Consider the following 24,696-nt stretch of genomic DNA (forward strand, 5'->3'; position numbering starts at 1 on the left):
TTTGGGTCTGCTATCAAGGTAGAATTCCATCAAGCGGAGGCCATGGGAATGAGGTATGTTGGTGTAAAGGGAAGTGACGTCGATATTAGCAAGGATGGAGTTTGGGGGCAATAGGGGATGGGTGTTGATTTTCTGGAGGAAGTGGATGGTGTCACAGAGGTAGGAGGGCAGAGCTTTCACAAGAGGCTGGAAGTGGAAGTCAACAAAGGATATATATATATATATATATATATATTAGAAATAGTATGTATGAATGGAATATATAAATACTATAGAAATGGTAAGACAGATATTTCTAAACATTGGTCTCAAACTCTATTTGGATTGATTGATTGATTGAGTTGGTTTTAAGCCCACTTTATGCACAGTAAGTCTAATCGGGACTGGACATACAGTTTAGTTTAAAGTGGGATCCGAACCACAATGTGCCCCCACTGGGAATCAAACCCGGGACACCTTGATTACAAGGCGAGGATGCTACCACTGCAATATCATGGAGGCCCTCTATTTGGTATGGAAGCGATGGTTACATAGTTTCACTCTCTGCATGCACAGACACAATTTTTTATGATGGAAATTAGTGTATTGAATACAAAAGTGTTTTGCTCTATTCTTCATGGACATTCTTTTAAACTTCACAGTTTGGAAAAAAATTATCTTTAATGCAGAAATTTACCAGCTGTTAAAATTTTTTACTGATTGTAGTACCGAAATCAACTGTTCGACCCTCCTGGATGTGCCATTAATAGTCAGTTGTTACTGTTACATCAATAAAAATGTAATTTACACATTTAAGAATAGATCGAGTATGATACAAAATATTAAGGCACACTGAAAAGTATAGACTTACATATTGCAGTTCTCATGACCTCAAATACTCAACTCTGATTATGTAAAATGCAATAAAAAACACCAGATGTAAGGAACAGTGCCAAAGGTCAAATAAAGCATTTTAACCTCTTCACTTTCACTCCTTAACCATTAAGATACTAACTTTGATACCATGTTACTTTCACTGCATGCAACTTACAATTGAACAAAAAGTTATTACTAAGCTTACCTGATGATACAAGATTTATTACAGTTGAAGGCTATTATTATGTTGATTGCAATGGTTTGGTTAACATGTATCAAAGAGTTTAAATGAATTCTCATTTGAAAGAGAAATGAAAATAATAACTAACTACAACATATGATTATGTACTGTTCTATTTTATCAGGCAATGATCTTTTGTTCCTTCCCTTTCTACTACCTTCCCATTTATAAACATGCTATGTTTCTTTTTTTAAAAAATAAGGATTACTAATATAAAACTATTATAACAATCTTGATTACGTAGAAATTTTCAGCAAAAAATGCAGGCTCGACCAGGACTCGAACCTGGGTCTCTGGCATACCGTGCCATTGCTCTAACCACTTTTTTTTTTCTTGTTTAAAAAGGAAAGCCTCTATGCGGAAGCTTCCCCCATCACACTTCATTCACTCATATCATTTCATACATATTTCAATTTCAGGACTTTTCAGGACAGACAATCACAAACATCCATGTCAGAGCTGGGATTCGAACCCAGAACCCCTGGCATCGTAGCACGATGTGCTAACCACTCCGCCACGGGCTGACATCACTGAGCTACCGAGCCGGCCTGGCCTCGCCTGATATTTCGCTATTGCTGTTTTACCTGTGTGGAATCGTCTCTGCCAGTGCTACTGCAACGGGATTCCACGCAGATAAAACAGAGACAGTGAAAAATCAGGCAAGGCCAGGCTGGCTCGGTAGCTCAGTGGTTAGAGCAATGGTACGGTATGCCAGAGACCCGGGTTTGAGTGTTGGTCCAGCCTGCATTTTTTGCTGAAAATTTCTACGTAGTACATCTGTGTGTGTCTAATCTACAATCTTGATTCATGTTTGTAGAAATAAATTGAATTAATGAATCAAATGATCATTCAATTAAATATTCCCCTAAATTACATCAAAATAGATTGTTATAAAACTAGTCTCTTAAATTAACAACTGTATTTTTTATTATTATTATTAAAATCAGAATATTTTAAGTCCTACTATAATCTTATGAAGTTATGAAGGAGATAGGGTGAAGAGGGATATCATCTCCTGCTGGCAAGTACTATATTTTACTATAGGGTAACCAGACGTCTGGCTTTTAATGGAATTGTCCTTTTTTTTTTTTTTTTTTGCTCATAGAAAAATGCAAATAGACTGCCACAAGCTCCACACAAGAACATAATCTGCAACTTGCATTGCGAAAGAAGAGGCGACACTTTTCGCTGAATCCTTCCATCATTTTGCAGGACAATGCTCGGGCACATGTAGCAAACCTGTGGCTGATTTGTTTAGCTTGATAGTCCCCATACTCCCTGGACTTAAGCCTCTGTGACTTTGATTTGATCCCAGAGATAAAGGAACCACTTTGTGGCATTTGTTTCCAGAGATTCTTCAGGCTGTAGACTGTTCCATTTGAGCCATCAACAGAACAGACACTGATACAGGCATACTACGACTTCCACATTCCTGGCAATAGTTTGTACACAATGCTTGTGACTACATAGAAGGGTTGTAAAAGTTTCACAAAGGTCTCTCTTTTTGTATCATTTGCAAATTTGATAAATAGTTGCCACTATTAAAATCTCCAACCCATGTATTTTTTAAATGAAGGGCTCGGGTGTAAAACATGGTAAGTGACATTTTGGTCATTCCTGAGTTTATTAAGGAAAAATGTTATTAGAAGCTAAGAGATAAATTATATAATATATTAGTAGAGTTTGGAATACCTAAGAAGCTTGTTAGTATGATAAAAGTATGCACCTGTGAAACAGAAAGTAAAATTCGTGTGGGTATTAATATGTCTGACAAATTTACAATTCATGATGGGTTAAAACAAGGAGATGCATTATCTCCATTGCTCTTTCATTTTGCCTTAGAATATGCTGTTAGGAAGGTAAAAGAAACTAAAGAAGGACTAAAATTAAATGGTGTGACTCAGTTGTTAGCATATGCAGATGATGTAGACTTACTGGGGGATGATGTGAATACAATTAAGAATAATGCTAAAATATTTTTCAAAACTGCTAAAGAGATAGGTTTGGAAGTTAACAAAGAGAAAACTAAATATATGCTTACAGGCCGAAACCAAGTGTTAGGTAATAATCAAAATCTAATTATTGATAACAACTCGTTTGAACCAGTTTCCAAATTCGAATACTTAGGAGTAATATTAACAAATGAAAATTATATTAAAGAGGAAAGAAAAAGTAGGCTTAATTCAGGAAATGCATGTTACTTCTCTCTTCATAAACTTTTGTCTTCTCGTTTAATATCTAAAAAACTAAGTTAAAATATACAAAACAGTAATTTTGCCTGCAGTATTATATGGGTGTGAAACTTGGTCCCTTACATTGAAAGAGGAACATAAATTGAGAGTATTTGAAAATAAGATCCTTAGGAAAATATTTGGACCTAAAAGGGATGAGGAGACAGGTGAGTGGAGAAGGTTACATAATTTAGAACTACATAATTTGTATTCATGTCCAGATATTATTAGAATGATTAAATCAAGAAGACTTAGGTGGGCAGGCCATGTGTCACGAATGGGAGAGGAAAGAGGAGTTTACAGGATTCTTGTTGGGAAACCTGATGGTAAGAGACCTGTACGAAGGCCAAGACGAAGATGGAGGGACAACGTTGAGATGGACCTAAAGGAAATTGGTAGGGATGGAAAAGAGTATATAGATCTTGCTCAGGATAGGGACAGATGGAAGGCCTGTGTTACTGCAGCCATGAACCTTCAGGTTTAAGAAGGCTAGAGAGTTAGTTAGTTAGTTAGTAGTTCTGTTTACCAATTTCAGAAGGCTACAGTGAGTCCAATGCAAATTGTATAACATGGCAATTTCACTCGAAAATTGGAAGGATGGCACATTTTACTCTGTAACTCAAAAACGACCAAAATGTCACTTACCATGTTTTACACCCGAGCCCTTCAAATTACACATGAGTGGTGTGAAATTAAACAAGTTTGGTAGGTTGTGCTGCAAACAAGTGCCAATACATTACCTCTTGATGTTGAATCAATAATTTATGAAGTGTTGGAATATTAGGTATCAAATTCATTATCTGATTAACTGCAACACAAATTTAATAATCAAAGTATATCAGAGATGAAATTGTACGTAGTTCACAAGCTTCTTAAACAGTTATAAATCTATATTGAAATAATAATTTAAAGAAGTTTTTCTTTTTCTTCCTGCAACACATTTTTTAGCCATCGTGTCATTTTCATGATTCTACAATCAAGACCAGTGGCAGCTTTTGGTGAACCAAACTGGAGGGGCGATATTCCGTCGACAAGTAATGACGTATTTCTAATTTATTTAACAGTCAAAGTGATAAATTGAATAAATAAATAAAGTGTTCAAGTGGCTCCAGCACCCATCCAGCATCGTATAAAGTGGGTACCTGGAGGAAACTACAGGGGGTAAAAGCAGCCAGGGGCATGGTGCTGATCACCCCCACCCTCGCCAGTGATCAAGAAAGTGTGGGGCCCTAACTCCACACCCCCTATACACCTTAATGGCGTGGTGCAAAAGCACAGGGGAGCACTTTACTTTTTTTTACGTGATAAATTGTGATATTTGTTTTCTTTTTTTCAAATATAATGTTTTACACATTAGCAGCATTTTTCATTTAACAGTATTAAAAGCATCATGAAAGATGGAAGAAGTAGAATGCTAGAGCTCTCCACACGAAAACAGTCCAGTCAAGGTCACGCAACCCACCTACAGTGTTGCCATCAAGCAACAATTTCAACCGACGAAATCAACCGCATACGTACACACACATGCGAAGTGTTGGCTGAGCAGTTAGCCGTAGTGTTTTTTAACTTAACTAAGAGAGGAAAAGAAATACAAAAGGGAAGTTACCAGACAACTTTACCAAATTTTTAGTAACGAGCTAATCAAAATATATATTTTAGATCTACATGATACAGGCTACATCATTGTAATCCAAATGTACTTTCCACTGAACACACATAATGTACTACGACATCCGGAATCCCTGGTGTCATAGCGCTGCCGACAACAAAGACGACAGGAAAGCTCTAACCATTCAGATATATGGGTATTGATAAAGCTAACTGCATTTTTCGTCAGTGGTAATTTTCAATTGGATTTTTTGAAACACCATCTTTGTATATGATTATCAAAAATTTTGCATTGCTTGATATCCCTAATTTCTCCATCTCACGATCTCGTTAGTGAAGGATCCGGGCTCGAGCCCTGGCCTGTGCATGAGTGTTTCTTTATATCCAACCTTCACCTATTTAATTTAATCAACGTTCATCGTCATGGCAGAAGTTAGGTAAGAAAAAAGTACAAATAATTTCCTCCCAATCCATCTGCAGGGCACTGTGAAATCAGGAGTCCAGAGTTTTCTGTTTATGATTGTCCCTCATGACTTCCATAAGCGCATTAGCTATTTATCGTGATTAAATTTATACAGCTAGAAAAAGTGATGGGAGGTGGCAAAAATTCAATACATTAAAGAGGATAAACAGGTAACAAAAGACACTTTTTTGTAGTTTCTTCAATAATATTCATTTGGCATTTGAGTTCTGGGATAAATTTTCCATTCCAAATTATTTCACTATTCACGCAGAGTACAACACATAGGAACAAGAATGCCTGCTCATCACAGGTTCGAATCCCAGCCTGTATTGTTCTTTGTGAGGTTCCTTCATCAATTTAATCATATCATTACTCATTCTCATTTTTGCAATAACTAAATGTGGCAGAAAAGCGAAGTAAAATAAACCAAACCAACAACAACAAGAACGTGTTCTCTTGCTCAAATAAATACATCCATATTTATGAGTTTAGCTTACCCATTTTTTTTTATTGGAGGCCAAGAGATGAATATATTTAAATAAAACACTAATGAAACGAGAGCGAGAGAGAGCGTGAGCAAATATTTGTTATTTAATCATTATATATTCCATATTTGAAAAAAACAAAAAAAAAAGCATAACATTTTTTTCTGCACACAATACGTTATTTCATAAATAATAAAACTTCATCCCACATTATACATACATATCGTACGTGTAAGAAGTTGTGTAAATACAGAGAACATAAGAACTGCAGATTTTTTCCCCCCCAAGTTCTTTCGAGGATTTACAAGGAATCGAGGGGAAACCAATCCTCTATCTGTTCCTATAGGATAGACTGGGGTACCATAAACGACGACCTTTCAACCATTGCATAATGGGACGAGGGGGCAAGGGAGGTAGAGGCAGAAAACTTCCCTTTAGGCGGTTGTCTCTACCTGAAACTGGTGATTAGGAAGAAAAGCTAGCTAGAGTAGCTCCTTCCAGCCTTGCCTGCTGATCGCACAGAGGGACAAGAAGCGCGTGAATAAAAATTGTTGCCTATGAACTGTGGCTTCAACAAGACAAGAAATATTGTGATTTAAAAATAATTAGAGATGTGAAATTGATTGATCAATCTCTGCTAGACTAGCTACTCCCCAGTGCATGTCACTGGATACGTAAAAATCTCACCCCAGTATTTGATCCAATAACAAATAAAAATTATGTTACAACATGAAGTCCTGGGCCCTAGTGATGAGCAGAGCTAGGAATTTTAGGTGCAAAAATTTGCCAATAAAGGTGCAAAAAAGGTGCTAATTTTCAGATGTAAAATTTATTGTGAGCAGTGCATACATATATGATTCAACTTGTCTGGATAAACACATAAGAGTATTCTCTGGTTTTAAATCGTTTAATATAACTAAGCAAAGAAAATTCTCTGATACATTAGAAAGCAACATAAAGGAAAACATGCTTCTTCTTACTTGCTTAGAATTAGTCATCTAGAAAACTGTTAACATAGATTACATTCAAAATTTCTATGTTCTTCTGAGTGAGGCTACATCTGCGGTCACTATGCAGATACTTGTAAGTTGAAAAATAACGTTCAACGTCAACAGACACAAGTGGTGCGTATTTTGTTTTCAACCGGTAATTCACATCCTTGTTGGTTGCGACTTCTTTAACATCAAGGTTTCTGGCTAAACTTTGTTCTAACTTCTTTCCCGACCCCTTGCAGCTTTCGTTGCACATCCATCAAAACAGCCCACTGTGCTTCCTTTTCAGGACACTGCTCCTCCAGTTTTGTGATTGCAGTAGTAAGGAAAGAGAAGCCATGTACAATATAGAGTTCATCTTGCAATTCCTGTTTAAGTGCAAGTTTTTTGGCTTTTTCTACAGCCGAGGAATCACTAGGCAAAGCATCTAAAAATTTCGATATTGTATGGAAATGATTGCAAATAAACACTGCAGCTTTTAACCATGTACCCCATCTAGTGAGGATGGAAGAGGGTGGTAGAGGAAGTTTCGTGATTTCTACGTACTTCTGTATTCTAGAAGAAGCCTTTTTCAGTATTTTCTTAATGCTAGAAACAAATTCGTTCACATATGTATATTCATCTTTAAGAGCTTCACAAACTCGATGCAAAGCATGAACAATGCAGGTCACATGTTTTAAGTTAGGATACATATTCTTCAGATTAGAAAATGCAGCTAACATGTAAGATGCTTGGTCTGTAAGAACTAACCACACACTATCATATTTTACACCCTCCGGCCACAATACAAAACATGTATCATTGAAACTTTGCATTACACTTGCATTATCTGTTTTGCCGAGAAAATAAGTTTTTAAAAGCACGGGTTCACTTGATGTCCATTGAGAGGTGCTACTAAAATGTTCAAAACATACCTATTTTGCCTATCTGTGGTTTCATCTAGTATGAAATAGACTGGATGGTCAGCTACTACTTGCCTGATCTGCGAGATTTTAGCTTCATAAAGAGGTTGAAGGTAAGATTTCCTTAAGGTGGTCTCATCTGGAACTGACTTCCCAGTATATTTTTGCAAATATGATTTCATGACAGGATTGTTAAGTTTCGAAAGAGGTATTCCACACACTATAAATGTCCTTGCTGTCTCACTGAAAAATTCATTTTTATTTCTGGAACTCGAAGATGGAAGCGCCTCACCAATGAATTTCTGTTGCTTCCCATCTTTACCATCTCGTAGTTCTTTATTCCTGACGTGCTTCCCACTTTGTAGATGCTGCACAACCCGAGTGCGTTGGTGTTTGTCATCAACAGCAATATAAATATCACACACATCCCACCTCAGAACAGATCCATCACTCTGAATGCAGTCACCGCTAAACTGTTTAACAATGTCCTGCAGTTTCCCAACATTTACTTTATGTTTTGGCATGGTGAACAAGCAAATCCGATGCATCGATCAGTCGATCACAGACTGCAGTTACCTTGCTAGCTGAGATGGGAGAAGGAAACGAAAACAAAACAGCTTTCCTACAACAATTCGTAAACAATACAGCATAGGACAAAAAGAGCACAACTTCTAGCAATTGTAACGCGTCATTGTTGGCACTGTTTAAATTCCACGTGCTTACTACATTAACGTCCAAGAACTGAAGAAAGCCGATTCATTGTTGTGCGGTAAACAAGAATCGCGTGCCAAGAAGCCGTGTCTCGAATGTGGGTGGGGTTAAACAGTGCGCGAGTTGTATTTAAAAAAAAATGATAAAGATGCAAAAAGGGCGAAAAGGCTCAAAAGGTTCCGAGATTGTGAAAAAGGTGCAACTGAAACACCATGAGTAAAGTTCAATACATGCTTATTTTGGGAATGAGTCACTTTTTTTACCCATTTTCACATAAAAATTTAAGGTGCAGCACCTAAAATTCCTAGCTCTGGTGATGAGTGAATAAGTTTATGGAATAAGGATTTTTTCCCTAACTGTTGGTAATTATTTTTCTTATGTTAACTCTTCATGGTTTATATTCTCCGGGAAGAGGGGGCAGCTTCCGCTAGGGGTTGGGATTTGGACGACGAAAACCGTTGTCCTCCCATGTGTGTTATTCTTCCCAGCTGCATCGCCTTGCTCCTCGCCTGGCCTTGCCAGAGAATGCACATGGAGTGCGGTGCCCCGCCAGATTTCTCTCACTGCAAGAGTCAAGTCTCGCATTCCTGCATAAAAAGAATACAAAACCAACTACCCAACAATCTGTGAGGAATGAAATATTTGCAATGCACGTAGTGTGAAAACTATACGTAGATGTTAATGTAATGTCTGTTTACTTGTGGTTACACGGCACTGTGGTGTCCGTATCGTCCTTATGAGCGGCCACCACTGATCAAGACATTATATTTATACTGAATTTCTCTCTTCCATTAAACAAGTATTGAAACAGTCTACATCACATTATTAAAGATCAATATTATGAATAAAAGGAAGGAGGGCCAGAAGGACTAAATAATAAGTGAAAGAGGAAACACTAACCTCACAGAAAAACTTCAAATTTTCGCGGATGTGTGCCACATCATCAGGAGAAGAAAAGTTTGTGAAGATAGCGATGTAGACAGGATGATAACATGGCCTGCAACATTGCCAGATACAGAAAAAAGGTTGCTAGTGCCACGAAAAATTGTTCTTTCGCCTGGCTTGTGAGTGGTGGAGGCAAAGGATGGGGCATTGCTGGGTGGCCTTCTCCAGGCCAGGGAATGTGGTTGCACTCATGGCTGATATGTAGGCCCTCTCCCATGTTTTGTGTACTGAGGTGTTGATGGATTGGGCAAGGGGTGAATGATCTCTACCCAGAAGCAGTCATTCAAGGGGATATTTTGGTGGTTGGTGTACACAGCATCAGCAAAGTCCAAGTTTTGGGTGGAGGAGCGGTGGTTGTTGATGCGGAGGTTGAACTGATTAATATTATGTGTACAAAGTGGGCCAAAAGTCATCATGAGATATTGTATTATTATTGTGAACGAAAAATGTGGTAATCAGTACAGTGTACTGAACTGAATAAGATCCATTAATAATAAGCAGAAACAAAATACTAACTTTAATCGGGTAAATTACTAATAAAGGTTCTATGAATTTCAGTGGCCTATGCTATCATCCACACCAGAACGTGTTGTTCCACTGCTTGGTTGGTTCCCAGTTCACTTTGCTTCCTTGCAAGCTGCTAGGGGCACTGGTTTAGTATCAGGGTGCTACTCTAGGAGCATGATAAAATTCAAGTATAATTCCCGGTTTTCAAAGTGAACTTTCCAAAAATTCAAGGGTACAGCAGATGTTTTCTCTATTTCAACCTTACGTATTACCGCCTCTCAACATCCACACACACAATTATCTTAATAATATAAAGGGTCTATGTGATTCCAACATCCAAAAATTATAATTCAATTAAACGGTATACGTAATATAATTAAAATATTTAATTTAAGGTGCCGAGTTTCTATTTACAATCAGAGGCACAACCATTAATTTTTGTCTGAGCGGGCGGGGAGAAAGTGCCAAGATAAACGTACTAATACTACTAATAATAATAGTGTTAGTAATAATATTATTATATTATTATTATTATTGATTTGTTTTATTTAACTTCGCTTCTTGTGCAATTTGTGAAGATGGGGATGAGAGATATGATGAAATTGATGGAGTCACAAACATCCATGCCCAAGCCGGGACAAACATTGTTGTTATTATTATTAGTAGTAGTAGTAGTATCAAAGACGTTATTATCCTCGTAAATTATGCAAAATGGGGTAGAAGTTGGTGCTGAAGAATTTGTGTTCGAACAGACGATTTCAATTATTTTTTCAACACATGGCACAGTAGTTCAAATCCCACTTTAAACTGTAGGTCCAATCCCGATTAACCTTTCTGTGCATAAAGTGGACTTAAAACCACAAATCAATCATTCAATTTTACAACTTTTTTTTCATTTAGATAGTTTGGCATCCAGGGCCGACTCCCGCCGCCCCCTAGCTATGATTATAAACTTGATAAGACTAAGAAAATTAATTGTGAGCGAAGCGAGGAAGAAAATTTTATGAAAATAATTTTTATTTGCATAAAATGTGAATAGGGTTTGGATTTAAAAAGTTGTAATTTTTCACGTCTACGGAGAAAAATTCAATTAGAATTTACGCGTAATTCCTGGAGCCAATATTTCATGCATAATTCCCAGAATTCAAGGAATTCCCGATGAGTAGCCACCCTGAGTAAGCTTGTCTACTGTTTGCCACTAACACTGGGTTTCAGTTGCTGCTGTACTAATGCACTTATTAAATGAACCCCTTCCACCATTTTCCCCCCAAAAGTTGACTTTCATGTGATGCAGCTAGCTTGTTGAATTTATTAATTTCAAATAATTTTTCTTCCACTTTGGATTAAACTTGCCAATGAGGAAACCCAGTAACTAAATGAGATGGACAAAAGTACACACACATGTGGCACAGAACATACATTCTACAGAGAATTATACTTTTGTGGGTCCAAGAGCCACATTCTTCCTAAATTATGTACTGGCATATTCCAGCATCCAATACATGCCAAGAAAAGGACAGCAATGTTTTGTAAGCAACTGACAAATCTTTAATCTCAGCACCTTGTGATACAGCAGACGTGGAGATAATCTATTTCTTGTCAGAAATAAACCAGCACATTTCTTGGATACTGAATCATTAATATCAGAGATACAAAATCTCAGGTCATCAAGTTTCTATGACAGTGGATGCAAAATAAAAGCTTTTTCTTGCAAAATCTATGCCACAAAATGTCTTTTCCTGCTTATTTGCTATTTGCAGATGTCTTACATACAGCACCTCTGGTGGCTACATATTCAGACAAGAGCTTTCGAAAAACATAGGAAGGAGAGTTTTTCTCTCTCAAGAAAAAACAACAAAACTCAAGTTGCACTTATATTGTAGATATTCTTCAGGAATACAATTTCAAAAATAAAATTCTATTCTTAACCTTAGAACACAGAATTCACACAAATTCCATAGAAGTGCATTTTATGTACATGGTTGAGTGGAAGAAAAGGCTTCATACAGCCTTAACTCTGCCATTCAAAACAAAACATTAATAATAATAATGGAAATTCTACACTATAATCACCAGTGTTATTTATTCAGAATCTAATACAGAGTCACAGATGTTAAAAATTTACGTTTCATCTTATTTCACTTATACTACAAAAAGCACAAAAGTCTGTCCTTAATTGCACTATATTTTTCAAATTATAAATTGAACAGGTCAGCGTAGCCACAATGGGATTACACTAGCTGTGGTGTCACCTGTAGCTACATAAAAAAAAAAAAAATCTTCATAGACTCTCATTTCTCTTGTAAACAAACTTACAAACTAAAGTTTGGTCAATCCTCTGGGAACAAAATTAAACTTTCAAAGACATAAATACAAAGACACAAACATTATGTTGTAAACAGCAAGGCTGAAAACATTCACACTTAGCAGTTAAGTGTTTACAATGCAAAAAAAATAAAGGTAAGAAGAACCATCAATGATAACATTTTATGATGTGGATAATCAAGTCTTGCAGAAATAGAAGACTGAAAAAGCTGTTGAATTACTATACAACCAAGAAATGTACAAAGCAGCTGTAAATAACTTGTATTTAAGTTCCCATGATAACTTAAGTTGATACAAAATATTTGCCTAGGGCAACAGGATCTGACTCTTAACTTGAGCTCATGAATTACGTACTTATCTCACCAGTAATCACTTGTTGTCCTCCATATTTCATGACTACCTTTGGAAATCATGAACTATCACTGCTGGTGGAATAATTTATATAGTACAGATCACAAGGAGCCTGTTCTTGTATTACGAAACACTGAAAAGGAACATCTTATCAGCATTCAACACACGCATACATTCAAAAACATCCACACACTGCTATACACCACCTTGTAAATATACATACCCAATGCATATATTATTTTTTGTACACTGTTTCCAACTACTAGTTCATATCAAACTCATTAAAGGTAAAGTAACTGCATTTGCATTTTATTAATGCCTACTTTTATGTCTTCCGCTCTTTGAAAATCTTGAGGTTCTTCGTAGCGGCATTTCCGAACCAGGGCCCTGAAGAGGCAGGGGCAGGGGGGGAATTGGTGGAGTTGGAAGCAACGGTCCTTTCCGTGGCGGTGGCATTATGGGAGACGTCCCTGCAGGATCGTCCGCAGGCAATGGGGGTGTTCTCACAGGAAGAGGGATATTGGCAACACTTGGTACCACTGTTTGATTTTGCTGCAACACTCCCGATCCTGGCGCTGGCGGTGGAAAATGAACCGGTGGAGGTATATTTGTTGCCATTGTCTGGTAAGCATTATGCTGATACAACACTCCACTAGACGATGTAGTGAACTGCGGATACTCTTGCGAAAACACTGTATTTGTCTGCTGTGGGGAAACGGCAGGCACTGTAGTTTGCAACACTTGAGTTCCACTTTGCATTAATAGTGGTGCCGATGCTTGAATCACTTGAGGTGATTGAAGAAGTTGTGGAACGGGTGATGCCTGCATGACAGCTGGTGATCCTGGAGCCTGCGATTGTTGGAGCACTGGAGTGGCTGGAGCTTGAGGTGGAATTCCAGCAATATTGGTCATTTGTGCCTGCACCACTGAAGTTGATGGAGCAGATGCCACAGCTGCTGAGAGAGATGTTTGTTAACCAATAAACAGAAACACTTTCATTGCAGAAAAAAACCAAAATGTACCTAACAGTATTTTAAGGGTTAGCTAAGAGATTACCAAGGCCGTGTCCAAAAGGTGCAAGAGCGTACTTGAAGCGAACATCCTCCAAGAATGGTCTCACAGTTCGGTCTTGAAGTTGTGGACTGGAAGTGAAAGTGTATCGAATTGCACTTCGACTGCAGCGCAATTTCAACATAGAAATCACATAGCATTTTCAAATGTTCTCATACATACATTTCCACACAGCTTTCTACCTCCGGAATTCAAACAAATGAACAAGCCAACGAGTCAAGTTCCCAAGCCTGCAACGATGCATGCTTGCCCTGTGGTCTTGAATACTCGTTTAATTGGTGCTTTCGAACTGCGCTAGGTGACGTCACTTACAACAAGACCATACTTCGAGTCTGCCCGTTGTACCTTTCGGACACAGCCCAAGCTTCAGGAGTCCATGCTACCCTCCATATGACACATTTTCTCTTGTGATGTACCCAGCATCTAAAATTAATTAAATAAATTTAGAAAAAAAAAGAAATCATAACATGATAGCAGGCTGAGCCGATACTGATGTATTGATACCAGTGGTATCAGTATCGTAAAGAATCAGCTAGATTTTATTTACCAATACTGGTTAATGGTTTCCCAGCATTTTGATTGTTCAATGAGTCCACAAAAATGCTGCTTGACACTTTGGCAGAATCTAATTATCCTGGAAGTTATGTAAAATTCGAGGTTTCCATTGATTTTGCACTAATATTGTGAAAAAACCTGTACTTTGTTATTACATAACAGGTATTTAAAAAAGTTGATGCTTGTTATTGGAGTGAAATACTCACTCACTAATACAGAGTGATCCATCGAAGTGTAGACCGCATTTCGGTGTTTGCACTATCGGCAAGCGAGGCGATCGCGGCTGTATGTGGGCACTGTAGACTGACCATGAATCAAGTGTGCAAGTTTCAGTAATTAGTTTAAAGAGTGATTTACTTGCTTACAAATTTATGAAAGGAGGTGCTGAAACTATCCACCTTCATTGCCCACACATTTTTGACAGCTCTTCATGCTGCAGATACCGTTGATTAATGTTTGGTAATTTCTTTGCGGATTTCAGTTCTTCCAGGGTGTGTGGCTTTGACTTATATACAGCACTTTTTAATCTACCTCAGAGATAAAAATCACATGGAACTTTTACACCCTGGAATCTTGTTTCACGTTGCCTTTGAACTTCACGTGTGAATTCAGTTAACACATATGAATCATAAATAAATAAACGCTGTGCAGCAGAAAACATTTGCTGAGCCATAACACACTTTGTGGTTGAATACACTAGAGAAACAAACAAACGTAACAAGCAATACACTAGAAAAACAAATAAACATAGCAAGCAATACACTAGAAAAACAAACAAAGGTAACTAGCACCCTATCACTAATAAGCAGGCCATGCAATACACTGGATGTCTTAATCAAGATGTATCAAAAAGGTTTGCTCATCGAAGGAGACTAGTTTGAACACCTCCTTTTTCAAATCTGGTCAGTAAATCACTTTTTAAAATAATAAGAAAACTATTGTGCCCTTGCTTCATTGACACTTTACGATGCAGACAAACGGCCGCAAGTACCTCGCTTGCTGATAGCGCAAACCTTGGACATATTAATCAATATTTTGAACAACTTTTAATTGTTAAAATTTTCAAGCACCAGTATCAGAGATTAAAATTTGTTCTTTATTTTCCACGAGTGGGAATTGGTAAGTGTGTTGGTATCAGTGTATCAGTTCAAAATGGTATCGGCTCATTCCCAATGAAACAAAAATGAAACATCAAAGGAACAGGACATATCTGATTGTGAAATTTTGACATTTTCTAATATGGTTAACTCTTAAATACCAAGGCCCTTTTATGCCTTCTACAAAAGTGTTTATGCATACTGTACAAACACCTTTCTAACATAAAATTAAAACTGTTCTACAGAATGAAGACAGCTGAAAAACATAATGCAGGATACGAGGCACATGTAAAAAAAAAAGGGCCGATAATTTTTTGCTTTGAACTGGCAACACTGATGAAGCTGAGCGTGCACGGAAGCATGTTTTAGTATTCTGTGCCTGCAACAGAGGTATATTTCTCAGTGTGGAGGTGTGTACGTGCGAGTAGCAGGAAGTTGAAATGGCTGCTGTAATAGAAAATCCCGCCAAATCATGGCAACCGTGTTTTGGGCAAAGAGGTATGTTACGGTCTGGAATTCTGCTTATTCATGACAACGCCCGCTCGCAACAATTCAAAAATTCCGATGTGAACATTTTAATCACCCACCATACAGTCCCGATCTTACCCCAAGTAATTACTTTCTGTTCCTTCACCTTAAAAAGTGGCTTGCTTCGCAACGTTTCGATGATAGTGAAGTTCTCACAACATCAGTTCTCGACTGGCTGAGATCCCAGAAGGCAGATTTCTAGGCAGAGGGTCTACGTAAACTTGTTCCATGGTACCAAAAATGCTTGGAGTGTCATGGTGACTATGTGGAAAAATAGCCAGGATATGCACTTGTATAGAATCAAAATAAAAATTTTCTCGCTTGATTTTATTCTCTGTAATAACCAATCGGCCCTTTTTTTGGTCCCAAAACATGGTTGCCACGATTTGGCGGGAATTTCTATTGCAGCAGTCATTTCCACTTCCTGCTACTCGCACGTACGCACTTCCACAGGAAGAAACAGAAAGGAGGGATCCTATTGTGAGGGTCAATACAAATATTATTTTTGGGGGGTTGTGAGCATTAAAAAGGGAAGGATACCTTTGTTGCAGACACAGAATACTAAATCATCACACACACACAAACACATACATTTGTATCTTGTACGTACGAGGTGCATTTCAAAAGAATGAAAGAAATGTAGCAACAGTGTATTAGTGGTTACAAGAACCTACATATCCACTTCATCTTTCAACATAGCCACCATTATTTTCAAATCACTTTTGGTACCGTTGAACAAGACTTTTTCATACCCTCTGCATGGAAGTTTGCCACCTGAGAGTTCAGTTAATCCAACACTACAGTTTTCAACACCTCAGTTTCTTCAAATCTTTGAGCCACAAGCGACTTTTTGAGGTGCACAAAGACATGATAGGACACTAGGTGGAAATTCCAGATTATTCGAGGAGTGACCAAAAAGTTCCCTTACAAACTTCTGACTCCTCTAGAGAGTGAGAGCAACAGTTTGTGGTCTAGCGCTGGCCTATTATATCGGCAATCAAGTACGGGACTTTCAAGATTTGTACGAGTACGGGACTTGTCTTTTGAGCCCCACATGTATCAGTGTGTATACTCTGTCTCGGATATCTCTGGAGCAGGCAAAGGATACCAAGTTTCTGTGCAAGTAGTGATGCGAGATGGCTCCATCACACAGTTTCCACAAAGGTCTAAATCTGACATAATAGTAAAAGAAACTTAGGACAATTGCAGTGAACCTCGTGCTATTATTGGTATTTTCCCACTACATTCTTTGGTTAACCCTTTAAGTGTGGAATTTGTTGAACAAGTCTCTACTGCAATATGTAGGTTTTTTCGTCAAATTCAGTATACGCCCTCAGCATTGTGCTGCTGTAGTGTGGAAGGCGTATATATACACCTTATGTTTGTTTCAACTATATTCAATTTACTCTGGCGTATATAGTCACACAGACGTTTGGTGAGCTAGTTCTAGCTGTGGTAGAAAGAAAGAAAAAAGTAGCAAGAGAGGAAAAAGATGAAAAAGAAGAAGATGAAAAGAAAGAAGAAGAAGGGAAAAATAGTTTTGTCTTCTTCTTTTTCATCTTTTTCCTCTCTTGCTACTATTTTTTTTCCTACTACAGCTAGAACTATCTCACCAAACGTCTGTGTGACTATATACGCCAGAGTAAATCAAATATAGTTGAAACAAACATAAGGCATATACACATATATGCCATCCGCACTTAAGGGGTTAAAGGGAGTCTGACTTCATATAATATCCCAACCCCATCCTAGTCTATCTTCCCTGGTAGATACTGACTTCCCGTATAATGAGAAATTCGAAAGTACTGTTGTGCATATTTTTGGCTTTACTGGGAATATTTCTGCAATTTTCTGACATATTTTTCAATTTTTATAACATAATTACATACACATTTTACAGTTTTATAGGACATAAAGTCCCGGGCCCTACTCATTACACTTGGACCATACACTTCACACAATTTTTGGTGAATTTTGCCAGCATTGTGACATTTTGGTGTTAAAAAATCGAATCACAGACCATACTTCTCAACTGGCAGGATTGTGTAATTGCGCAGCCATTTTAACATGCTCTAACTAAAGGATATGAAAATATGACTGCTGGGTTGCCAATGGACTAGTTCAGTGGTTCCCAAACTTTTTTGTTTCACAGCGCCCTTAGTGTTTAAAGATTTTTCCACGGCACCCAAGTCAGTCAGAATGTACACCTATCTAACACTTGCAACGCTCAGTTAAAATAGTTAGGGTTATTTGCATTAAGTTAAAAATTAAACACATATTTCAAATTCAGAAACATTTTATGTATAAACGGTACTAAAACCATGTGTAGATTAACAAGTCTGTGTTATTTCAGTGAAAATATTAAAACATTTCGCGGAGCCAGCAGCGGCGCACACTTTGGGAAACACTGAACTAGTTGATGTTACTGCGCTTGCGTGATCCGATCACTGTTGTTAGTCGCATTTTATAAATAATCGGTCCTTATTTTTTAAATGTGCCTCGTATGTATGTATGTGTGTGTTTGTATGTTTAGAATTAATATAAGGAAATCAAACAAATCATTAAAACATTCTTAGTTTTGGACTTTTCACCACTGTGTGAATTTTAAAAGTACCAACATTTCACAGGCTGATTCTGCTTCCATCTTCAGGGTAGTGTGGCAACCATTTATTCCCACTCTCCATATAGACACCGTCCCCAAACACATCATGTGTCCAGGGATTGAAGTATGATTTTGTATATTACACACTACCCTGAAGACGGAAGCAGAATCAGCCTGTGAATGTTGGTACTTTTAAAATTCACACAGTGGGGAAAAGTCCAAAACTAAGAATGAATGAATTACCACTGATCAGCTACAAAGAAGAAATCATTAAGTGTGGTGCAAAGTGAAAATAAAGTTGATAACTATGAACAAAGATGAACTCACCTGCATAAGATGACGATGGATAAACATAATTTGACTTTGAATACAACTGACCAGAAACATTATTAGTATTAGCAAATCTGACTGTTGGAGGTGGTGACCCAGGAGGAGGAGGTGGAGGTGATTCATCCTCCTCATCTTCATCATCTTCAAATACTAGTTTCACCTATTCAGAAAAAGAATCAAATTGAGCAAGCCATTGAAAATATCCCTTTCTTCAGCATTTATTTCATGTACCTCACTAAACACCCCATACAGTACATGCAGCAAACACAAAGGAAAAAAAAGAAAACTTCACTGAAACTGATGGTCTGCTTATTATTGCACAATAATTATGTAAGTATACTCATGTTAGAGACAACAATTACAATAATGGTAAGACTACAGAGCATATAATTAAAGGAATACTTTTGTGCTTATGGAACTGCATACATACATACATGAAACAAATTGCAATGAGTGTTCACATTTTTTTAAAAAAAATATTTTTACAATGTATGTGATTATAGAGCAAGAAACATCAAACACTTCAAATTTTGTAAGGAATAATTGTTCAGAATGTGTCACTGCACTTTCGTTATCTTTAAAAATAAAAAAAAATTACATGTATCATAAAATAAACACTGTTTTTAGCAGTTAGAACTTAAAAGTTAGAAGTATTTCTTGAATGTCACTAGGGACAGGTTTTTACTTTGCTGATAGATTGGGTTAGGAGCAGAGAGATCTAATGGTTGGTAGAACAGAAACATCAAATTAGGGGTGTGCAGGACAACTTTTTTGGCTGGGATGGAAAATTTCTTTAATCCCAAATTTAGGGCCAGGAAAAATTTGCAATTTCCCAACCAAGTCAGGTAATTTTCTGGATGGGAAATGTTCAAAATTTCCTGACAATGTGAAAATCTCAAAATATACATGCCATTTTCCTTTCAATCACATTTTTTTCATTTCCGGAAAGAAAAATAACTATTTCCGAGAAGTTTCAGACACTTACAATGCAAAGAACTTTTAAACATGACTATTTTGAATTTACCGACTGTTTGACATCATGAAAAAACAGGAAAGCATTTCCCGAATTTGTGGTTTTTCCCGATCCCAGTACTGACTTTTTGGTACCTTACACCCTCCTACATCAAATACATTTCAACACAACAGACTGCATCTAAATAAACCTTACATTTTATTCCTTTTAAGGAGGGACTGTTACGAAATTGCCAACCTGTTCAGCAGCTTAGCATAATAAGTGGCCAACTTTTGATCTCGCTACTTAGGTTTCCAGGTTGAGTCCCAGGAGGACATGGGTATTCTTTGTGAGTGTCCAGTCAACAATTTCATATAAACAGATGCAGATTGCCAGTTTTAAAGTTTAAGAAGGCCATCCATCACCCTTGCCCTTTAATCTAGAAATAACCTATTAGGCTCGAGACATTCGAGTAATAAAAATTGTTCATTAAGGAAAAGAAAATAGCCATAATCTTCCCTTTTTACTGTCTTCAATAAAGTAAGAATAGTTCCCATTAAGTCAGAACAAATACCTTCAACAATGTATAAAAATGCCATTTCAAATAAATATTTTTTTTTATGTTGTTGAAGAAAATTCATGCATGTTTTATTGTTAAAAAAATTCACACATACAAGGGTTGATCAAATGAAAAGGTACAAAACGACACTGTCGGTGTAAATGAATACTTTATTCAAAGTATCCTCCATAGGCCTGAGCACATTGATCCCATTGATGAACGAGCCGAATGATTCCTTTTTCCCAGAATTCCTTTGGCCGTGACGCGACCCAGTCCTCACAGCATCCAGAGTTCATCGTCCGAGATGAAGCGCTTTCCTTTGAGATGCTTTTTCAGGGGACCAAACACATGGAAGTCACAGGGGGATAAGTCCGGACTGTAGGACGGATGGTCTACCTGCTCCCACTTGAACCTGGCCAGTTCCGCGTGTGTGACCCTGGAGATGTGTGTTATCATGGAGCAGAACCACACCCTCCGTGAGCAGCCCCGGTCGTTCGCCTTCCCCGTAAACGTTCACCATCCGGCGATGAAAATCGGCCGGTTTAACACCTTCCGCTGTCAGAAAACGGATAACGCCTCGCTGCTCCTCAACAGTCGAATTTGCCAATGTTAACACCATCCTGTCCGAACACGCACTGCCGCGTCACTTGGACGGCATCTCTGTATCGGAGCCTCTGCTCTCTCCTGCGCATGCGCATTCCCCTGCATGCTCCAATCGCACCCCTACATATCACGCTACGTTCTCCCATCGCGGCATCGGTATTATATAAACGATTCCGTTGTTACGACATTTCATACCTTTTCATTTGATCAACCCTTGTAATTTCCAGTCAGAATACACCCTGGAACAGCAATAATAATGGTTAAGGTTACATCCACTCACCTTCTTCTTTTTCTTTGTTTTCACTTTGTACCGCTTTTCCTTTGGCAGTTTTCGTGGAGGTGGTGGTGGTGAAGACATCTCCTCTCCCCCTGATGGAGACGTACCTTCACCTGGTCGGATTCCATCAGCAAAAGACACTGCTTTCCTTTTTGTATCAAGATTATCTTCTACTAATAATATTGGTTTTTCCCTGCAAAAAAAAAATTCTTTTGAGTTTTGTTCACTCCAATAATTATACACATACCATAAACTTGCATATAAAGTGTAATGGTTGAACAGTTAAATACTATCACTGAAGAGTGCAAACATCCTCCTATGAAAAAATGATTAATTGGTCAATGCTCTAACCTGAGAATAATACAGGCAGATATTTGTGGTTTACAGATTTGTCACAGCAACTTTTACTATTTGTGCTGCAGTATGGGGACAATTTATTTAACAAAAAGGAAGAACGATCCAGAAATTCAGGATATAGCAGGGGGAATAATGATTATCAAAGACATATTACTACATGAAATAAAATGTTAAGCATTTATTTGTTTCAAATGCATTGTAATGCTACATATTATAAATGACATTGGAGGGCAAACAAATCCATTCCTTGGGCATTTTATCATCTATCACATTGAAAACCTAGCGTTTCATATTTTGTGCTATTCGTATCAAGATTATACCGTGCGTCCATTTCGATCTGCAGCCGAGAGATCGGGAGAAACGTGGCGGGCGGCGCTGACGGAGATGCCGACATTTGAGGCCTGTAATGCCCGCTTATTTTTGTGGACATCTTGCAAAACGAGCACTAACCTGTGTTATAACACGCAAAAGTTCTTCTGTAATTCTTCCAAGTTCCACCCTTATATACACAAATAAATACGCTTTAGAAATGATGTTTAAGAGCCACAGATAATACTCTGTAAAACATTTTAATCATAGTTTTGACCAGTAACGTCCTGCTTAAGTTTATATCCTTGAAAGAGTTTTGTGTCGATGGGGATCGTTTGGAGGTTTCGAATGTGCAACACTGTATCAAGATTACGCTGCAGACGAACCGTTAAAAGCTAATGGTGTTCGTGAGCTTCCTTGCAATTCGAAATCTCCTAGCTCAAGTTTTTTGTTCCTTCGCGACTACAGAGCTGTGAATATAGTGGCAGGCAGATGTAAACCAAGAGCGTGTTAATTTCGTACTGTGCGTAAGAGTGTTATTCTTGGTTACTTGCCGTTACTTGTTTGTGTTATTGCAGTGTGTATGTGTGTTGTGTCAGTTAGACGATTGGAATGCCAGCCGCAAGGTTCACGTTAGAACAAAGAATTTTTATGTATGACACTTACGTGAAAACAGACTCGTGTCGAGACGTGTGTAGGCAATTTGTACAGAAATTCCCAGGCGTTTCACCTCCACATAGAGATACGGTTAGACGTCTTGTCCTTAAATTACGAGAAACTGGATCGTTAAATTTTAAAACACCTAAGCAAAAACGACGGATTCTAACCGAAGCAAAACTCGATTAAATTGGGGCAGCGTTAGAACGTTTTCCAAACAAACCTCTACGCCGTGTTTCACAGGAGATGGGCGTGTCAAAATCATCAGCACATACAGCCACTAAGCTACTAAAATTAAAACCGTACAGAGTTTCTATAGTGCAAGAATTACGGCCCCCTGACAACGTAAGTAGAGTAAATTTCTGTAATTGGGTTTTGCAGAATATTGTAGATGGTATTGTTGATCCACAGTTAATAATTTTTTCGGATGAGGCATGGTTTCACTTGCGTGGTCATGTTTGTTCACAGAACAATAGATACTGGAGCACTGAAAATCCCCGAATAATACACGAAGTTCCGTTACACGATGCAAAAATTGGTGTGTGGTGTACTGTAAGTGCCAAAAGAATAATAGGGCCTATATTTTTTGAAGACACAATAAATTCAGAGAGGTACCGCACACAAATACTCGCGCCGTTTTTTCAGTTATCAGATAATGAGAGACAATATGGGTATTTTCAACAAGATTCGGCCACAGCCCATACCGCCGCTGATTCTTTGGACGCTATAAGGGAGGTGTTTGATGACAGAATAATTTCAAGAGGTTTATGGCCTTCACGTTCGCCAGATCTTACCCTATGTGACTATTATTTGTGGGGAACCTTGAAAAATAGAGTCTACCGAAATAACCCTCATAGCATCGACGAACTAAAAGACAATATAAGGGCAGAACTAGGAAGAATTACGGAAGAAGAACTTTTGCGTGTGAATCAAAATTTCATCAAACGATGCCAGGAATGTGTGAATGTAGGTGGACATCACTTCGAACAACTCTTATAACACAGGTTAGTGCTAGTTTTGCAATATTTATATAAATGTCTGCATATGTCCATAAAAATATTCGGGCATTACAGGCCGCAAATGTCGGCACCTCCGTCAGCGCCGCCCGCCACGCTTCTCCCGATCTCTCGGCTGCAGATCGAAATGGACGCACGGTATTGTACAAAAAAAAGGTCCACATTTTAATCTCTTGTTTTATAGTTTTAATTCCTGGGATTCTCTGAGGAAGTACAGAAAAGAATTCAAAACATTGGACAATAGAAGTGAAAATTAGATACTTGTACCTCCAATGCTTTTGTGAACTACAACATTCAAGAACGCTGAATATAATCTTGAACTACTGTTGGTGCTGATACGATTTTGAACCAATGTACGTATTTCACTCCAATATTATACATCAGTTTTGCTTTAAAATATTCAATAATTACGTCAGATACAAAAATTCATGTTATATAATTACAAAATCTAGTATTTTATGCAAAACTCGTGTAAAATATAAAATTTCTAGTTTTGCACAATTTGCAGAATAATTACATTTCACAAAAGTGTCATGCTGCTCAGTCAAAATTACAAAAATTGGATAAATAAAGTAATTAATTATATACAGGCTGGACCATTTAAGTTGATAACGTGAACAATCTCACAAATGAAACATTTTCAAAAGAAATGTCCCAAATAAAAATTAATTGACTTGAAGCAGGAAAGTGAATGTCCTTAAGCTTATGAAATGGTATTGAATTTGGTTCATTTTCTACTTGTCAAATAACTGCAAAACTACGTGCTCAATAGAAAAATGGTTTCCACAAAACTTTTTTTTTGGGCAATAGGAATAAAAATATTAAACAAACAAATTAGGTTTCCATTTAAAAAAGTAGGGGAGCAGTGGTGGTCTAGTCAGAAAGGCATTTTGACTGCCACATGGGAGACCCAGGTTCAATTCCTGTGGTGGGTGACCTATGATTGGAATTGTTTCGGCCTTGTCCCTGCATAAAGCACCTCTGGGGCTCAGCCAGCCTCAAATTCATGGATACCTGGGGTAACCCTGGGAGGGGGGGGGGCGTAAAGGAGGCCAGAGCATGGTGCTGATCATAGCACCTCCAAAAATGGCCAAGATCGAGAATATGTGGGGCCCTGCAGGCATTCCCTAAATGTGCCTTCATGGCACGGTGCTATGCGCACAGGGA

At 37.9% G+C, this 24,696-nt stretch overlaps 1 protein-coding gene across 3 annotated transcripts in view; it reads right to left on the reverse strand.

Moving 5' to 3' along the window:
• Positions 1-12,004: 12,004 nt before the first annotated feature.
• Positions 12,005-24,696, reverse strand: part of LOC145977968 (uncharacterized) — a 138,875-nt gene continuing 126,183 nt past the window's right edge. For 2 of the 3 annotated variants that reach the window (XM_083110315.1, XM_083110313.1), the window contains exons 11-13: positions 21,194-21,383; positions 18,797-18,959; positions 12,005-13,572 (exon numbers count right to left, since the gene is read on the reverse strand). In XM_083110315.1, coding sequence (XP_082966441.1) covers positions 12,929-13,572; positions 18,797-18,959; positions 21,194-21,383 — 997 coding nt within the window. In that variant the 3' untranslated portion in view covers positions 12,005-12,928. The remainder of the gene's footprint in view (positions 13,573-18,796; positions 18,960-21,193; positions 21,384-24,696) is intronic. The other variant, XM_083110314.1, reaches the window with a different exon arrangement.

Source organism: Lepisma saccharinum, chromosome 24 (genome assembly GCF_977018435.1).
Source record: "Lepisma saccharinum chromosome 24, izLepSacc3.1, whole genome shotgun sequence".
NCBI lineage: Eukaryota > Metazoa > Arthropoda > Insecta > Zygentoma > Lepismatidae > Lepisma > Lepisma saccharinum.